Below are 20,177 nucleotides of genomic sequence, written 5' to 3'. Positions count from 1 at the left end.
GCGGAACTTCTACCTTGCCATTTGCTCATTTATGGCCAGATTCTCCTTCACTAATGACTTAAACAGTTTGTAATTGTGCCTTTGTTCTTCAGGTAGTCCTGCAAGCATGAGCGCTAGTTCTGTACCCACACATTGTGAATGGAGTACACGCAGCCATAACTTCTTAGGAACTTGCTCATCCTCACATGCTTGTTCAAACATAATAAGATAGGACATCGCATCCCCATCACGGACATACCTTGGAAACATGTGTTGGTCCCATTGCTCTGCAAGACGCTTCCTTTGTCCTCTCCGATCCTCCATCTGCATTTCTATGAGGCGCTGCTGCATGGCAGTAATTGTAGCCCAGTCTCCTGCAGAGGGCATTGCTGTTCCTGGGGAAGCTCTGGCAGCATTCCCATCCCCCGCTACTTGTGTTGGCGGTGGGGCTGTTGGTGCAGGAGTGGGTGGAGGAGATGTGGAAACCATTTGCACTGCCGTTGGCAACACAGGGTTCAAAACAGGACATGCAGATGATGGTTGTAAAGGAGGCTGTGCTCTTACCGTGGAACGCGATGCTGGCTTTTGCACAGCAGGCCACTCATCCTTTTGTCCTTTTACAACAGTTCCTTGCCATGAGCCTCCACTTGGCAACATCCAAGGGTCCTCATCACTTTCTGCATCACTTTCATCCGTCCACTCCAACTCTTGTTGAAATTTGAGAGCAGACCTGCTGGCAGCCGCACTTGGCATGTTGTGCCTCTGCGGATTGTTCTGGTTCTCTGCACTCCATGACACACGTGCTTTGAACCTCTGTCTCTCTTCCTCCATGAGTATGGGGTTAAAAAGCCATAGACAGATAATGTAATCAAGTTACTTGAGTGAAGTGGGACTTTGTTGATCAAATGGATGCAGTAACCATTAACACCCAGCAGATGAAGCTGGGATGCTGCTCAAGACCAGTGCCCACAGGAATACCTCCCCCCCACTCCACCCCACTTCTTTAGATTTGCCTGCAAAATGGCAGAGGCGGCTTATCTCTAGGCTGAATAGCTTCTGCATGCAGGCAATTTCACATCTACGTACATGTAGTTGGAGGACAATGGCATTTCAAACACTCAAAGGCTGCTGAACCTGCACAGGAGCTCCTGGGAAGTATCAAAAAAATAAGGCAAAAAGGGCAAAATAATTAGGGGAAAAGCGGAATTAATCACAGCTGCCTTACAAAAATGTAGCAAACAAGGAAAAAAAGACAGAAGCATTTAGAAGCACATCTGCCTGACATGCTAGTTTGCTATATGCAGGAGCTTTTTACATTGGGTGGACTCAAAAATATGAACCCTCCCATTCATAGTCTGAAGTGGTACAGTGTACAAGTCTACCGTCTCATTCTGCACAATGACTCACCACCTGATGCTTAATAAATCCTGGTACACCTTCTGGGGTTGAAGCCATTGGAACAGACATAGCTGCCCTGTTCTCTGTTCATTGCCTTTACCTGCATGTTTTCTTCAATTCGCTTTTTGGTGAAGGACTTCACAAGGACCACCAGGCCACGCTGCAACTGGTGGCGCAGGGCCACGAGAGCTGGAGTTTGCTTGTACTTCTTGGCAATAGCAGCCAACACAGGGTCTTCAAGCAAAACAGGACTTTTTTGGTCTATCCTGTAAAAGAGTCACATAGAAAGAGGAAGCATTTCTGGGATATTTAAAAAAAACAAAACCTAAATTAACACAGTGTTTGCCCAATGCATCAAGACAGCCTGTGGATTTTGAACTGAATTGCTAATTGGGGTCATTGCGCACAGTGTACAATGGATGGAAGCAGGCTTGGCTGCCCTGGTGAACGGTCTGCACTGAGGACTAGACGAGAGGAGCAGGTCCTTGTCCCAACCACAGTGTCCTTCTAGCTTGGTAGGCAAGGCTGGGGCTTGGAAGCATTTTTGGGATATTAAAAAAAAAATCACCTAAATTAATGCAGTATTTGCCCAATGCATCAAGACAGCCTGTGGGTGCAAAATGAATGGTGCAAAATGAATGGAAGCAGGCTTGGTTGCCCTGGTGGATGATCTCTGCTGAGGACTAGGCAGGGGGAGAATGTCATTGTTCATCCTGCTGGACCTCTGAGCAGCTTTTGAAACCATCAACCATGGTATCCTTCTGGTTTAGGCAAGTCTGGGGCTTTACAGTGGCTTCTGTCCTTCTTGGCTGATGATCAGTGCTACTCAGGGTCACCACTGACCTGGCTTTGTCATGCAGGATGCCACAGGGTTACATTCTGTCCTCTATACCAGGGGTGCTCACACTTTTTTGGTTCGAGAGCTACTTTGAAACCCAGCAAGGCCCGGAGATCTACCAGAGTTTTTTTACAATGTTCATGCCATCATAACATATAACATTTATGTGTACAATGTATGTTGGTGTACTTTGCATAACCGCATGAGCCAATATTGCACAACACAACATAATTTACTATAAACATTTTTTGTAATTACTCGAGTTTACTTTGATGACTTGCACTGAAGTGAATCAGCCAAGGATGCATAGTTGGACAGTAGCTGCTGACAGCCAGCCTCAAGCACACTTCCAAATGTTCATCAGTCATGGTGGAACGGTACTTGGACTTAATGATCTTCATGTAGGAAAAGGCTGACTCACATAAATAAGTGGAGCCCTTCCTGCCTCAGGTGCTCTTATATCCCTGTGCAGCACACTCTGCTGGATGCCCAGGCCTTACCCTTAAAGGGGCCACTGCTGACACCACATCTACCTCCTCACCAGATCTTCCTAGATTCCAATACAAATGGGGGGGGGGGGAGCAGATCTCTATACATACCAGTGCAAAAACAGGGGAAAAGTGTGGGGGAGGGAAGATCTTTATATAGGCATCACAGCAAGACCAGTGCAAAACCCCTTGCACACAGAACCAACAGATGGAAGTGGGGGGGGGACAGATCTCCATACATACCAGTGCAAAAACAGGGGAAAGGTGTGGGGGAGGGAAGATCCCTATATAGGCATCACAGCAAGACCAGTGCAAAACCCCTTGCACACAGAACCAAAGATGGAAGTGGGGGGGGGGGGCAGATCTCCATACATACCAGTGCAAAAACAGGGGAAAGGTAAGTCAGCCCCAGTAGAGTCAATGGGGCTCACTCCCAGGGATGCGTGGACGGGAGAGAAGCCTGCCAGCGGCTCCTCTCCCAGGGAGGAGCCTGCCAGGTGCTCACTCCCTGGGCTCACTCCCTGGGCTCACAAGCCTGCCAGGGGCTCACTCCTAGGAATGCATGGACGGGAGAGAAGCCTGCGATCGACTCATTTTCCCTGGTGATCGACCAGTAGCTCGCAATCGACGTATTGAGCACCCCTGCTCTATACTATTTAACATCCACATAAAACTGCAGGTAGAGTTTTATCTCTTCCTGTATTGTCAGGAGGCAGTGATTGCTGGGCTTCATTTGTCTAGCTAAGGCTGTTGCACCAGCTGCAGCCAAACTTGACTTGAATTAACCACATAGATCCATGCTTGGATTATTTCAAGGCCCAACTTCAAGCTTCCCTTGAAGGCTGTTTGGAAACTGCAGCTGGTGCAGAATGTGTCATTCTGTGTAATGGCCTCGACTCAGCAGTTTCATTCTAGCAGCTAAACCAGATGCCAGTTTGTTTCATTTCAAGGTGCCAGTCTACCCCTTTATATTAAAGCCCTTTATATTTGGGACTGAGGTATCTAAAAGACTATCTTCTTCTGTACCAACCAGCTCATCCTCTATGTTAATCAGAGGGGGCCCTGTTGTGTGTACTGACCCTGATTTATGCCAGGTTGACAGCCTGTGGTATACTTGGCAGGGGGTCCAGGGGGGCACCTTCAGGCACCGCTCTAGGTGGTGCAGTGGCAAGGAACGACAGCCACAAAGGGCAGGGTCTTCTCTTTAGTGGCACCTCAACACTGGAAGCTCCTCCCTTCAGAGGAAGCACCCTTCCTGTTTAAAATAAACAGTGAGAGGAGAGCATACTGGGAATGCTCCTAGCATGCTCTGTTCTTTGTCTTTATGGAAGGACAAGATGTGATCTGGCGCTCCAAGTTAGGTAAGAAGCTTGGCTCCCCACTTTTTCTTAACCACTTGGTTGCTTTCCACAGCAGCTGGTTCCATGGGAAGACCAAGAAGGTGGTAAGAGCAACTTTTTCTTCTCCCCGTCCCTCCAGCCGCACTGGAGGAAGAAGTGTACTGTAGCTTGCCTAATCCTCTCAAGTTAGTGGGAAGGGGATCGGAGCACTGACTAAGTAGCTCTATCAGTTGGAGGGCCAGAGGGAGGCAGTGAGCAGATTTGGGGTGTGGTGGGACACCTCTGACCCATTTGCTGCTGCCTTTGAACTCGCCCCTCAGTGCAAGACTCTCATCGTGGGCAGGCTGGCCTTGCAACCATTTGGCTTCTTCTCTTACCAGTTTTTGTCCCTCTGGGTTCCCAGGACACTGTATGCTTCAAGGAGGATGTTGTTGGATTTGCAGAAGTTCAGCATCTTGCTCTGGTTCTGATAAATGTGGCATTCAACCTGCAGCATTCCCAGCCCCCAACACAAACCAACAACTTCAGATGGTTTGAATAAGAATACAAGACAGATACCTCAACAGGATACAAAGAAAAACACACAACCACATTGCAGGTGCTAAGGTATTCAACAGAGTTATACTTTTTAATGTTTGTGGTGGGAGGATTATGTATTCAAATTACCATTTTAAATACTGAGCAAGAGAGACTAATGGTCTGACTCATCACAAGGTATCTTTGCACACCTTCAGAAAACCATTGTGTAAATGCACTGGAGAGCTCTGGTACAACATACCCACATGACATGATCAAACAACCTGTATTACAGGATTGCTTGTTCCTGATTAACTCACGCTCAGTTCAGTCCTTCCCCCCCCCGCTGGTGCAGCTGTGCTGAAAAAGCATGTGCTGTATCATGCAGGGGGGAGGGGTGAAGTGGGGGGCTTTGGAGGACCCTAAGCCTCTTGCACCACAATGGGTCTCCTCAGACCTGCACCAGCGACTTTGCTGGCACAAGTCCGAGGAGAGAAAAGGGACTGCTGCTGGAGGGGATGAGATCTGGCAAGCGCCATCGCCACCAGAGCCACCCCTCCGCAGCCTCCCTGCCCCATTCCTCCCCTTCCCCACCCAGTTCTGCCCTCTCCCAACCCCATCTCACCTCCCCTGCTAGCATACCTGCTCTAGTGCGTGGCCAGTGGTCTGGAGATGCACACAGGAAGGCGCTGGCAGTTTGCTACTTGCACATTGCCAGGCTGTGCTTTACAGCTGCTTTTCAGCAGCCAGTGTTGGCAGAACACGTGTTCCGCCATGGAGCATTCGCAAAGGATTGGACTGTTTGGTTCCAACCTTTAACATGTGTGCAACTCAAGTCTGAATTTGGTTTACATGACCGACTATCGACATGGTAACTATTGAACAGTCTGTCCTACTGTTGCCCTTTGCCCGCTTCCAACTTCCAGCGACTTCTGCCTCTCATTGACCTTCCTACTAAGCCAACCAACCAGACCTGATGTAAATAACTTTCAGCAGCAGTTTGCAAGGAACAAAATCCACAAAAGGCAAACGCGTTTCACCTGATTTATGACAGGCTTGTATTTCAGTCCAGGCTTGTTCAGGATCATTTCCATCAGCTTCAGGTTGAAATTGGACACTCCAATAGATTTGACCAGGCCTGCATCTTTGCATGCCTCCATTGCCTGAGAAAGAAAACATGGCATGTATTGTAACCCTTAGAATGGAAGACACGCGTGCAAGTGTGACTTCTAGTAGGAACGTCTTATTCCATACCATCTGTGGCCTAGCCTTTCAACAAGCCAAGCAGATTAATCTCTATGGGGCAAGGGCATCCTCTAGACCAGGGGTGTCCAAACTTTTTGGCAGGAGGGCCACATCATCTCTCTGACACTGTGTTGGGGGCTGGAAATAAAATTTGAATAAATTTACATAAATGAATATATTAGAGGTGGAACTTATATGATTGAATGAAGGTCTTGCAATCGCGCAAGACCTATAAATGGCCTTGCACAAAGCAAGCCCAGTGTTTCATTTGCTTCTGCTGCTGCATCACAGATGTCAAACAGGAAGTAGCCCTTGTTGCACAGCTCATGCGAGAGGTCAAACAGTCACCCTCATGCTGAGAACAGTTGCGTCGGTCCAGTGCGGGCTCCAGAAAGTCTCCGGAGGGCCAGAGGTTCATTGGAGACTGGAAGTTCCCTGCGGGCCGAATTGGGAGTCCCCGAGGGCCGCAAGTGGCCCCCGGGCCGGGGTTTGGGCACCCCTCCTCTAGACCAGTGATTTTCAACCTTTTTCATCTCGTGCCACACTGACAAGGCACTAAAATTGTCAAGGCACACCATCAGGTTTTTGACAATTGACAAGGCACACCATGCTGCGAGTGGGGGGCTCACATCCTCATTGGCCCTACGAATAAATGATCTTCCTCCAAATTCCAGGGGGACACCTGTGGACCACTCACGGCACACTAGTGTGCCACAGCACAGTGGTTGAAAATGGCTGCTCTAGACCAGCATTCAGGGCAATGCTGATTCCCTCCCCACTGTGAGCAGTGCTTATTGTTCCGATGCACCACTCACTAGAAGTCCCTCTGACCACTATTGCGCGACTGCCTCTGCAGTTGCATCTGCCCAGAAATCCAAGAAAAAGCCTGCTGGGACAGTGGGCTACAGACATGACTACCCAGAGCGTCGTGCAACGGTGGTCAAAGGGGCTTTTGGGGAGCTGCTTGGTGGAGCAGTAAGCACTGGTCCAACTGGGGACCGTTTTCATGCTACGCAGCAATCGCGAGTTTGGGGTTTGCTGCTCTAGACAGGAGCAAGGCCGACAACGGCCAACTCTATTGCTTTGGGCAAGTCCACCCCGAGACAGAGATGTAGCAGGCAGCCTCTTCTGAGCCTGCATATTTTCTACTCACAGGAGTCTTTTGAATGAAAGTATTTTTTGCAGAGCACTGAGGTGTCCCAGCAGGCCATCCAGGAATTTCCTGCTCTGTACATATTTCTAGCTTAAAACTGTTACCAAGCAAACATTGTTCTTAAAAACAAATTTTTACACAACACTTGCAGTGTATTGAGTACTAATTCTTAATCCATATTTCAGTCATCCTTGTAACAACCCTGTAGGGCTAATGTCTCCACTTTGCAGACTGGAAGAGAAAAATGAGGTTTACTGACAGGTCCAAGGACATGCAAATGAGGGGTGTTCCACTGACAATAGCAGGGATGTTTGCCATTTTAATTGGTGTTCCAAGCATGGGCTATGATAAATTGGAGGGGCCTCCTCAAGGTGTGGATCTCACAGCTTCCAGGTACTTACTTCCCATGTTTGACGAAGATCGACTTTGTCAAAAATTAATTTTTTATTTTCCCCAAGAGGTAATAAATCTGCTCCAGGCTGGAAAGGAAAAGGGAAATGAAGCTTAGACCTAAATGTGCTGTACAAGTTATCTCTGACTACTTACCCCTTCAGTAGCTAGTACCCCATAAAACAATGGGAGCTTTTCTCCTAGGGGAAATAGCATTCACAGTGGGGGGGGGGGCGGGCTGATCCAGAGCAGAACCACTGTGAGTGCAAAGGCTTAAGGTTGGCCACTGCCATGGTCCAAATCCAAAACAAACACCCCCCCCCCCCGATTTATGTTCAATAAACCAACCACATAGGCCCCAGTCAGAAAATAGATGACTTCTTTAGTTTGACTTCTTTAGAATAGATGAGTTCTTTAGTTTAGCCCTCCCAATAGTGATGGAACGAGAGAAAGCATAGTGGGACTGAGACAGGATGACATCCCAAATCACAGTATGGACCACTTGTACATTTTTATTCATCCAAAAGGACAACACTCCTACTTTATTTAAAAAAAAAATCTTAGTTACAACATCAAAATCAGTATTTTCTTTTAAACCATCTTCTGGTAAACCTCTTTTTCTTTCCGTACCCCACAGTGCACATTTCCTTCACTCTGGCCAAAAGTCTGTAGCCCCGTCTCTCAGTTATTGCCCTCTTTTCTGCCCCCCCAATATGTCTATCTACAGTGCACCCTCATCTCTGTTACCCCTTTTTTCCTTTCTCTATCCCAGTTCCAGGCCTGATTGAGGACAGAATGGTTGGCTGCACAACCTGGTGCCAGTCCACATATACTACTGAATCCAATCATAGAAAACACATATACTCACACAATCTATAACTGATATTGTATTTTTTCCAATTAAAAAAAAAGTAATATAAATTTCCAAAGAGAAATGGGAAAAGGTCACAACCAGAGTATTTCCCTCAACCAATGGGAAGGGGCCATAGCTCAGTGGTAGGGCACATGCTTTAGGTGTAGAAGGCCCAGTTCCAAGCCCTGGCATTCCAGGTTAGGAGAGACTCTCGTTGGAGACTTGGGAGAGCTGCTGCCAGGCAGCAAAGATGGAGCTGAGCTATCTGGATCAATGATCCGATTCAATTGGAGGCAGCTTCATATGTCCCTGTTTGGCTTGACAGTCATTTCTTCTTTGTAGGGAACTCTGGGAACTGTGACAGGGCAAAGCTTCTTCACTTTCCGACTCTCTACCAGTCTGCAGTTCCCACAATCCCTTCTGAGAAGCCATGACAAGCAAACCAATAAATGTTTCCCGTGTAGAATCCCACTCGGGCTTTTCCTATGTAACACCTTGTCTGTTTTGGTCCACTACAATATTTTGCTAGCACTTGCATAAGAGCATCAAGAAACATTTACCTTTAGAGAATAAGGGTTGTGGATGAGGAACAGATCCATATAGTCAAACTGGAGTTTCTTCAGGGATTGTTCTAAGCATGTGCGAACGAGCTCAGGACGGTGGAAGGTACTCCAAAGCTGTCAACAATTCACACATGTGTTTATGTTTTCTCACAAACAGAGTTTTACAGGCTTCAAGGGGGCCATTCAGTTCTGCCCTGTGATGAGGCAGGATTCCCCGTGCACTCCAAAATTGCAGTAGAGTAATATTTGTTGAGTAAACACTTGATTAGCACAGCAAGTTGCAGTGGGCTGGTATTTTAATTGCGATTGTATGTGTCAGTCAGGCCTTTACCCACACTGGTCTTTCCTCCAGTTCAGGTACGGGCAGGGTGGTAACAATGGATGACACCACAGAACAAAACAGTTGGCTTCCCACCACTTAAACAGCCGCCACTGACCCCGACCTTCCTCTTCCTGGACAAATTGTTGCCTGTTTGATAACTTCCTTTCCACTCCTGGATCCCGCACAAGCGCCCGAGTCTTACCTTCAGGGCTCTGCATGGCCTTGTCTCTCCTTACTTATCTGCTCTCACTTCCTGCTATGCTCCTACCTGTGACCTTCATACCTCTAGGTCCACCGCCCCATCCGTCTGAAGTTCCCCTGCTTCTCAAAGGCTCTGCTCCTTTCTCTTGCTACCCCTGATGCCTGGAATTCCCTTCCTGATCACCTGAAGGATCCCCTCTCTCGTCTTTCCTTCAAATCCCTCCTCAAAACCCACCTTTTCCATGAAGTCTTTGGCACTACTCCTTAGCCCCTCAACTTTAATGCAAGTAATGCCCCCATCCTATCCCTGCCACAGCATAGCAAGCAGCCACACCAACAAAGTGGGGGTGGCACCAGAAGGTAAACTGGAGATAAGTGAAAAACTTTGACTGGAAGTAGCTTGGCGCACTGGCGGTGTGTATGTGGGTCACCAGCCATTCAGAAGTTGTCACTGCAGCTCCATACTAGCGGCCTAGTCTGCCCACTGACAGAATGCAAGTTCCATCAGCAGAAGGCCTGGGTCATAGTCTAAACATGCATACCTGAAATAACTGCCTATTCTTCCCCATCTGCCCCGGCACCTCTCTCATCCCCTTCTTCTGTAGTCTCCCTCGTGTCTGTGGTAGATTAGGAGTCCCCAAAGCAGGGACCTATCTGCATTTTTACTCTAAAGTGCCATGTACCCTGACAACACGGTGAAAATTAGAAAGAATAATTAAAAATAACAAATAATTATAAAATCCAATTGCTTTAAGAACATTCAAATTAATTTACCTTTCCAGTGTAGAAAACATCTTCCCTTTTCAGGGTTCCATCAGCAATTTTTGCATGGACAGCTCGTCCAACCTGCTCCTCAGTTTCATATACATATGCACCATCAATGTGGCGGAAGCCAACCTCCAGGGCTATTTTTGTAGCCTCTTCACACATCTTTTTCTGATCCTGCAAGTTAAAAAGGTAAAAATGCCAGTCAATATGCCAGGAAGGGCAGGCAGCAGGTGGTCCTGTGGGCGGGCGAGCTGGAAGTGGAAGGCAGGGTGTGTTCCCAGGTAGCCCAGGGCAGCTCTTTGTGCCAGCTCTTTAAGTGGCGCAGATCCAAGTAGCTCCATTGGGGCTGTTGCAGTGTAACACAGGGTAAGGAGAATAATTTTCCCTTGCCTCAGAACGGGCCAAAGTCAGCTCCAAACATGCACTGGATACAGCGCAGGCCTGCCGGCCTGCCTGTTCCAGCACAAGTTAGGATTGCGCTGTTAGTTCCTTTTCATTGGCACAGCCGCAGATGAAACTGCCAGCATGGAAGTCAATAGGTAATATTTTAATTTCAGAATGTCAGGATGAAAATGTCAAAATGATATTTTAAGTCAGCAGAATTTGGGTCGTCAGCAAGACCCCAAATAGAGAAAAGTTGCTTTCCTTTCCTTCAGCTTTGCTAATCAGTAACTATAATGTAAATACCAAAGAGTTTTTCAGCGGTTGTCAACTGCTTTAGTGAAGGAATATAGAAAAATCACCAACCACCCACTTTTACCAGTGCATGCCGATCTCCCTCATCTATCAATTGGTAGGCTTAAATCCAGGAAGGCTTCTCTGGCACTTGCACAATATCTGCATAATAATTTCATCATCAGTGCCCAGTGGAAAGTCAAATGGGCAGACGAATGCCCAGAAACAGGTAGATATATAGATGATCCTACACTTAAGGTGCCAGGTTTTGACTTGCACCTTACATTTGTACCTTACATGGGGTTTGTCAGGATTCAGTGTTTAAATAGGGGTTAGTATCTATCCCACAGTGTGATTGCGGGTTCCCCCGCCAAACTATATACCACACTGTGTCTGGCTGCAAACTGAGGGCGTATACTGGCCCATGGTCTGACTTTTTCAACGAAGGTAACTCTGTCCTTGAATGGCTGGACAAACTGGACATTGATATTTGATCTAGTTTTATATGCCATATGCTAAATAAATAAATGTCAACTGCACAGCAAAGATAGGGCTCCATGCAGTCCCTGTAATTTTTACAGGGAATACTGGCAGTGACAGTGTTTATATTGAAGAGGTGCCCTCTTATACGGGAGACCAAATACGGCATCTGGTTTTCTAGGAATTGGGGGCAATGAAACAGTTGGGGCAACCGCTACAGCACAAACAGCAGAATACTTGCAACAAATCCAACAGCTTACGCATTAGAGCCCATGCTCTGGCAGTGATGGCGGCACAGGAATACATTTCTCCATCACCACTGCACCTGCACCATTCAGAGTGATCATCGAGTTCAGCTTCTTCTTAGTTCCCAGTGCAACGAGAACATCCTAAGAGGAGTCATCCTCTAGTTCTTGTTTTAAGATCTTTTGGTATTTGTGGGTGGTGAAGGGCAAGCTGCCCCCAATTGTGAAGTGGGGGGGGGAGGGAGAGAGAGAGAGAGAACTTTCCTCCGAGAGCAAAACCCAGCCACAAGTAGATATGCTTGCTGTGCATATTGGGTGAGGTGGGGACAAAGATTGAAGGTTCCTTCTCACCACTCTGTGTCACACCCCATCCCCAGGTCACACTTAGAAAAAGCCAAGCACAACAGCTCTAAGGAAGTGCTTAGAGTATCCATTTGGCTTGGAGCCCTTTCTTTCCATGCCTAGAGTATCACTTTCCTCTAATCTCTACAGCAATGGGCAGCCCAATCCTGAGCTGCCCGGGGCGCCCAGGCTCGGAGGCACTGAGGAGGGCTGCCGCCGAATCCAGCGCCTCCCATGCTACCGCGGGTGGTGCCTCAGGAGAAGGGGACGTTTGCCCCCTTCCCCGAGTAAGGTAAGCAGCCCCGCGCACAGCCCTACATGAGCGTCCTGGATCCTGCAGAGCGCCCACCCCCCAGCATGCCTCCCTCCACCCTCTCTCTGTGCCCCACCGGCCTCCCCGCTCCCCGGAATGCCTCCTCCACGCCACGCCCCGCCCCACCTACCGTTCCGTAGCTTGGCGGTCCAGGAGACCACCAAGCCGCGGGACCTGGGCGACCGCCCGGCACTAGCCCAGCACCGGCCAGCGCTGGGTTAGCATGGGCAGGAGCCCAGCGGTGAGCCCCGCGAACGTGCCTTACGGCACAGGATTGGGCTCTAAAGTGTTTATAAGCAGCAAACTGCCCAGCGCATCAGACATGTTGGTTCAAAGGTTGGAACACTGTTGAGGAACGTGTTTCTTGTTAAAGTAAAACAGGATCAGAAATGTATGTGAGAGACTAATTACACTTTAGAAGTGCTATCTTGGGAAAGTCTGAAGCCACAGATCAAACAGGGGAGAGGGACATGTAAACAGTAGCCTGCTCTCTTTCACCCCTCCCCCCAAGCTTTATACATGAATGGAATGCGTCCTAATATTTTGGATGCTTGGCAACTGTGGCTCATACTCTATATCTACGATATGTGGCTTGACTGAGTAGAAGGTGGCTTCTTATGTTCTACTAGTTAATGATTGGCCTGGAGGTGGGTGTAAGACCTCCTTTGTGATATTTAAGCATCCCCTCCCCAACACACACACACACACACACACACACACACACACACACACTACTATCCTTCATAATGGTGGGCATTTTTCTAGCAATGCATATAGTTAACAACAGCGAGAATCTTACTTACAGAATCACCGCAATAGGTACCAAATCCAAGTACTGGAATTTTGTTCCCATCATTCATTGTAAGGACGTGATCTTTGCCAAGTGCCATCTCTTTCAAGTTCAAAGGATTGCTCAGAAGAGGCTGGAACTTGAACCAGGTCCTGTGAAAGTAGCTGCTGCAGAGAGAAGAACCAGCGTTTGAGCGTGTTAGTGAGCGCGAGAGAGGAATGGCTACACTTTTATTCCAGAAGAAAAAAAAAGGTAGGCGGGGAAATTGCCAGAACATTATCAACATTATGCAACACTACCAGTGGGAGTCCAACAAGGAGTTGGGTCATTAGGTGTGTCATAATCTCTGACTTAGCCCAAGCAAAGCTATATATTGGACTAACAAATGCTCGACATACTGGAAGCAAGATTGCAAATTATTCAGTCTCTCTTCGGGCTCTCATTCAACACAGAAAATGCAAAACCAAAATAAAATAAAAATATGTTCAGGCAGGCATTAATCCAGTGAAGCTGAGCTTTCTGAATGCCAAAGGGGCAAGAAACCAAAAACCAAACAAAAAAAGCAGGAACTATATTACTGTAATTAGATCCCTGACTCTTGGGGCTTTGCTGGAGGATTGGATTACAAAAGTCCTTGCTGAAATAAATTGGCAAGAAGTAGCAAAAACCATACAGCAAGTACATTCGGTATTTGGGTGCAGATCCCAGAGGAACCACGTCAGTTGTTGTGAAGGAGGCAGTCTAGAAAAACACAGAGGACAACACTCTGTGGCCCGGTCTCCCATCTCTTTCTTTGGGTATTTCTTTACCCAGTGTGTAATCAATCTGTGGAACTCCTTGCCACAGGATGTGGTGATGGTATCTGGCCTGGATGCCTTTAAAGGGGGATTGGAAAGTTTTCTGGAAGAAAAGTCCATCACAGATTGCAAGCTCTGATGGCTACACACAACCTCCTGGTTTTAGAAGTAGGCTACCTCAGAATGCCAGGTGCAAGGAAGTGGCAATAGGATGCAGGTATCTTGATGTCCTGTGTGCTCCATGAGGCATTTGGTGGGATACAGGAAGCTGGACTAGATGGGCCTTTGGCCTGATCCAGCGGGGCTCTTCTCATTTCACATTGGTAGAAAGCACCAATGGGGAAGGAGTGATTTAGATCAGGGCCATGGCACTGGAGAGGTTTAACCTTTTCCCCCATGCTTTTTTCCTGATAAGTTTTTCACATGCAGAACTTTGGACTACCTGCAGATAAGAGTGCATATCAGACAATAAACCCTACATGCATAGTTGGTGAAATCAGAGATAGGACAGGTGTACTGTGTAGGTGGGGAAGTAAGGCACATGCTCATTCCCCACCAAGTGTGTGGGAGCAATAGGTGAAAGTATTGTCTGATCCAGCCTGTCTGAAATCCCACAACAAATCCATTAATAAGGGCTGGCTTTTACTCACATCCTTTAAATTTTTGAATGCCATTCTTATCAATATCAAATCAAGCCAATATACCTCTGGCTGTAAAAAACAGAGTTAAAATGGTCCAACAATTAAAAAAAATCAACCAACTCTCATTATCTCAACCCAGACTCTTTCTATGTGACTCTTTTACAGGATAGACCAAAATAGTCCTGTTTTGCTTGAAGACCCTGTGTTGGTTGCTATTGCCAAGAAGTACAAGCAAACTCCAGCTCTCGTGGCCCTGCGCCACCAGTTGCAGCGTGGCCTGGTGGTCCTTGTGAAGTCCTTCACCAAGAAGCGAATTGAAGTAAACATGCTGGTAAAGGCAATGAACAGAGAACAGGGCAGCTATATCTGTTCCAATGGCTTCAACCCCAGAAGGTGTACCAGGATTTATTAATCATCAGGTGGTGAGTCATTATGCAGAATGAGATGGTAGACATGTACACTGTACCACTTCAGACTATGAATGGGAGGGTTCATATTCTTGAGTCCACCCAATGTAAAAAGCTCCTGCATATAGCAAACTAGCATAACAGGCAGATGTGCTTCTCAATGCTTCTCTCTGATTACCTTGTTTTACTACACTTTTGTAAGGCAGCTGTGATGAATTCCCTGTTTTTCCCTAATTTTTTTTATACTTCCTAGATATTCCTGTGAAAGTTCAGCAGCTTCTGTCTGTTTGAAATACCACTGTCCCCAGCTACATGTAGATGTGGATTTGCCTGAACACAGAAACTATTCAGACTAGAGATAATCAGCCTCTGCCATTGAGCAGCCAAAACTGTCTGTCTGGTAAAGGGGTGGGATGGGTGTGTGTGTATTCCTGTGGGCTTTGGTCTTGAGCAGCATCCCAGCATCATCTGCTGAGTGTTAATGGTTACTGCATCCAATTGATCAAGAAGCCAGGTAGGTCCCACTCCTCCAATAGAATAACTTACGGTGCAATCCTAAGTGCGCCTGCTAAGTGCTACAGAAATGTGGCAGAGGGGAGCCATTTGGGAAAAATACCTTTGAGAAGAACACTGAATGCTGAAGCCCAAGGGTTCTTATTAAAAATTAAAACCATAGTAGCATCTGCAGCGCTAAGAGACATGATAACCCACTGAATTACCCATGGGCTAGGCTGACAAAGGGTCAAAATGTAACTAGTTTATTAAAAGTTCAAAAGAAAAGAAATTAAACAAAATGGGGTTGGAAGATGGGCAGTAAAAGTACAAGTAGGCAGAGGGAAAATGCCTGAGCTTGGCTATAAAGCACAAAAAAAGCTTTGATTAAATGGATGCAGTAACCATTATACCAAGTAAATGGAGATGAGATACTGCTGAAGACCAGTACACATAGGAACACCACCACGTCCCAAACCGTGGCTATGTTAAACCCTGGGAAGTTGGACGGCTTGCTTGGAGTAAATTTGGCAGACAAAGGGCGCAATCCTGCCCTTCACTTGGGCCAGCTTGTGCCGGCCCAGGAGGGTCACAAACGTGCCGTAAGGCACATTTGCGCCTTCTCGGGAGGAAGCTGGGCTGGCACACGGAGGTGCGCAGGCCTGCAGAGGCTGACACAAACCTCTGCACCGACTTACTCGGCAAGGCTTGCATCAGCCCAGCTGGGCCGATGCATGTCTCTGGGTGGGTGGGGAGGAGGCGGGAGGGAGGCGTTCCTGGGCAGGGAGAGGGTGGGCAGTGTACGGCCCCAGGTGTGGGCAGGCAGGGAGAGGGGCTGGGATCCAGTACTTGTGCTGGATCCCAATGCAGCTTCAAGCCGCTCCACTCTCTTTAGACTTGTGCCACCTCAGGAAGTGGTAAGGTAAGGGGAGAATTTTTCCCTTGCCGCTGGCTGGGCCTCTATCCTTGGGCCCCTATCCTGCACTGGATACGGCGCCTATCCTGTATCCTGCACTTGGGCCCCTATCCTGCAGCGCCAGGTAGGATTGCACCCAAAGTAGAATAAATTTCCTGATTACCTCTCGGTAGAATCAGTCCCTGACCCTTGCATTTGACCAAGATGTCCTGTTCCCCTTCACTTAACCGGAGAGTAGGTGGGTGCAATTCCATGTACCACAGTTTGGTCTCCATGAAAGGACACAACAGGCTTCTTGTGTGTTTGGGGTTAAAAAGCCATAGATGGATAATGTAATTAACAGTGCAATCCTATCTTGCGATGGAACAGACAGGCTGGGTGGCCACTACCCAAAGTGGCTCAACCAGAGGTAAGGGGAAACTCTTCCCCTTACCCCGAGGTAAGCCACCACAGCCGCAATAGGTCTCCTTGGACTTGCCCCACCACTATAAGTCCGAGAAGCTGCTTGCAACCACTCCATGCTGCTCAGGGAATGGGGTTGGGATCCAGCATATCAGCTGGGTTCCAGCCCTGCTTCCTGTTCTCTGCCCGCCCATCCCCGGGACTACCCACTGCTTCCCTCCCACTTCCTTCCTGCCCACCCCAGACACTTGCGTCAGCTGACACAGCCCTGGATTCAGCTTCTGCAGGCTGGTGCGTGCCCCTGCACCGGCCCTGCTGACTTTAGAGGAGGCGCAAACATGCAGACGGTGCAAGGGACTTGTATACTGTCTATTTGTATATTATATTTATAGGTTGCTTTTCAACCAGAACAGACCCCCATGGGATTTAAATAAAAGAAAAACAATTTACAATGAAAACTTAAGTCTAAAAATTCATCTAAAAATGAATTGGCAAACAGTCTAACTCAACAGCAACAACGACAGCAGGACAGTCAAAATGAAGCATGAGAATATGCAAAAAAGCAAAAAAAAAATGGTTGAAGCACAGTGAAGAAGTTGAGTTTTCACTCGCCTCCAAAAAAGAGAGAACTCCTTGCCTGCACCAAACCTCTAAGGCAGTGGTTTTCACACTTTTAGCACCGGGCGGGACCCACTTTTTAAGAATGAGAATCTGTCAGGACCCACCAAAAGTGGTGTCATGACCGGAAGTGACATCATCAAGCCGGGAAATTTTTTGCAATCCTACCCACACTTACCCAGGAGTGAGTTCCATTGACTGTCATTGTTAAAAGCATATACTACATAGTAGCCTGTTAAAAGTACAGATCTGTAATATTTCCCCAAATGCAGTCACATACCATGGCAGCATCTAATGTGTTAAAAATAAAATATTGAAATGAATGGGGACCCACCTGAAATTGGCTTGCGACCCACCTAGTGGGTCCCGACCCACAGTTTGTTCTTAAGGGTTGCAAAGAGATGAAAAGAACAGAGGCTGCCACAGAAAAAGCTCTGCTCTTTGTTGAGGGTGGCACATACCGACAGTTGATGGTACTGTGGCACTGAGAGCAAGGCTTACATGCAGGGGGATGTGATGGAAGAACTTAGTGTCAACTGTTCCTCTCCCCTCAGGTGTTCAATTTCCATCTGTCCGAGGAGGACATGAAATCCCTTGATGGTCTTCACCGAAACCTGAACTACGTAAAATCAGACCCGTAAGTCCACTTAAAAAAAAAAAAAAAGTAAGGTTGTCTCATGCTATAACGTACTGTAAGCAACAGGCAGAGGAAGATGTGGTCAACCATGTCTCCTCTTTGTTGGTGCAAGTTTCAGCTCAATCCTGTTGGGCCCCATAGCCTGCAGAACGCACATTCCACTTGTGGCAACTGCTGCAAAATAATCAAAAAGTGTAGTCCGGTAGCTTTCCCATGCATGTCACCAAACTGTTTGCCGCCTGCTGGAACAAGTAAGCCAGTGAGGGAGGTGGGAGGAGGGCAGAACAGGGTGGGAGGGGGTGAAACTGGGCAGGGAGGGGGGAACAGGGCTGGGAGGCTGCAGGAAAGAGTGGATCCTGCGGCAATAGCACACTCCAGTTCCTATCCTCTATGTGGTTAGCCTCCCCACCCCCTTTCTCTCCTTGGACTTGCACCAGTGAAATCACTGGCACAGGTCTGAGGAGTCCCATTGCAGAGTGGGAGGCTTATGGAGCGGGTTTAAATCCCCTTTCCTGTCCAAAGCCTCCTGATCCACCCCTTCCCACCAGATACAGCACGCCTGTTTTCGGTGTGGCAGCAACAGTTGGGCGGGGGGGGGGGGGAAGAAGGATAGCATTGGGCTGTCAAGGGAGTGCCAGTGAATTTTCCTCCTCTCTCCATTGTCCACCATCTATGCTGGAGTAGAGCCAACATTGTGCTACAGGGCTCCTTGCCAACAAACAGAATAGATATCAAAGGCAGTTCTTAGGTCAAAGGATTCAGACTTCAACCACAACTGCTGCTGAACACAGTGCATATTTAATACTGATAATATCTGAGTGCATATTTAATACTTTATGAATTTGAGGACTGAATGAGCTGGTCTGGCCCTGTAAAGGACTGTAGCACTTCAGACTGTAGGTGGAAGATCTCTTCGTTTTATAATGTTTCCACCATCAGGTCACCAATGGCAGCACCAAAACACTGAGGTGGATGCAGGGAAGTGGCAACATGCATTTCTGCAGGGCGGTGTCTGATGAGAATAAAGGAGAAGCCCTCTCTGAAAAATACTTCTTCAGGTTACCACAAGGGGCCAGGGAAGGGGGTGGCCATTTGTCTAGGGGGCATAGGTTTGGATAGGATTGAGTTGTAAGTTTGCCATTTTCACAAAGTCTCTGGTGCCACTTTGTGAAAATGGCAAACTTACAACTCAATCCTATCCAAACCCCACCCACTGATGCAGCCACACCATTGGACACACACTGCATCCTGCATGGTGGTGGGGGAAGTCACAGAGGCCTCCTTGAGGTAAGGGAGCAACTGTTCCCGTACCTCAGGGTAAGCGTCTGCTGATTCCATTGGGTCCACTACTTTCTGGCGCAAGTCAGAATGAACCTGGCTAGGCGGACCAAGGCCAGGTAGGGGAATAGGATATTGGCAGAGCAGCTGGGACCGGTAATCACCCATTGCTGCCCTCAACACCCCCCCAACCCCACCTCATTTCTCCCCCTCTCCCACCCCTGTGCCAGCTTGCCAGTGCCAGGGCTTCTGTAGTGGCCACTGTTGCCTGGCTGCTGCTGCTCACTGTTTGCGGCAACAGCAGGCTCTATGGTGCCATGTGTATTGTGACAGCCATAAAGCATGTCCCATCACCAGAACACGAGTTCCAGCAGTGCAGCGGGCCATTGGATTGGTCATTGGATTGGCCATTAGTGTGTTAAGCAGGAAGTTTACCCCTTTCCCTGCTAGTTTTCTACATGCAATGAAGTTGGGTTTTTTTCCAGGGGGATTGTTTTTCATTAAACATAGAGGACATACAGCCTTCAGAACACGTGATCTTCCACCTGCAGTCTGAAGTAGTAGCCATCTTGTCCCCATTTTGTTCTGTTACCTTACATAGATCCAGCCTCGGAATAACAGGCTTTATTTAGTTCCTTTCTTTTCCTGAGGTCCTGCTATTTCTTTTTCTTTCTTTTAGAGTTGCTGAACACCCTCAGTATTTGCCACCAGATGAAAACTGAGGATTCGTGGACCTAATTTCTGAAACCTGGAGTGCACTAAGGATTCAAAGACCTTCATCTTCTTACTGTGTAGTCCTTTTTGATTACAGTCTGACAGCACTTAAGACCTGAGTTTGCAAGACATTGTTGTTGATTATTGAGCTGAGATCATTTTTAAAGAAGAAAACTCAGACTTGCAGGGGGTAGAATATGTGTGTTGTCTCTTTATTATGCTAAAACGTAAGAGCCCTTTCAGTGACCTCTGTGGTACCATTGCCACCATTTGTTAAGATGCTCTGATTAAGTAGTCTCACTGCTGCCATGGTTGTGCTACATTAGCTAGCGAATTCCAAAGCAGTGAGCCTCAGATGCCAATGAGCAAATGTCTG

The 20,177-nt window shown here is 47.7% G+C and overlaps 1 protein-coding gene across 5 annotated transcripts in view; it reads right to left on the bottom strand.

The window, feature by feature from the left end:
• The window catches only part of LOC136657021 (aldo-keto reductase family 1 member C3-like), a 59,120-nt gene that overhangs the window by 3,618 nt on the left and 35,325 nt on the right, over positions 1-20,177 (bottom strand). For 4 of the 5 annotated variants that reach the window (XM_066633590.1, XM_066633586.1, XM_066633589.1 and 1 more), the window contains 6 exons: positions 10,061-10,228; positions 8,761-8,877; positions 7,359-7,436; positions 5,600-5,722; positions 4,421-4,530; positions 1,478-1,643 (listed from right to left, as the gene is read on the bottom strand). In XM_066633590.1, coding sequence (XP_066489687.1) covers positions 1,478-1,643; positions 4,421-4,530; positions 5,600-5,722; positions 7,359-7,436; positions 8,761-8,877; positions 10,061-10,228 — 762 coding nt within the window. Of the gene's footprint in view, positions 1-1,477; positions 1,644-4,420; positions 4,531-5,599; positions 5,723-7,358; positions 7,437-8,760; positions 8,878-10,060; positions 10,229-12,912; positions 13,063-20,177 lie in introns of those variants that run through there. The other variant, XM_066633588.1, reaches the window with a different exon arrangement.

Source organism: Tiliqua scincoides, chromosome 7 (assembly GCF_035046505.1).
Source record: "Tiliqua scincoides isolate rTilSci1 chromosome 7, rTilSci1.hap2, whole genome shotgun sequence".
Taxonomy (NCBI): Eukaryota; Metazoa; Chordata; class Lepidosauria; order Squamata; family Scincidae; genus Tiliqua; species Tiliqua scincoides.
Note: the sequence above shows the minus strand (reverse complement) of the source record. Positions and strands in the feature narration are given on the sequence as shown.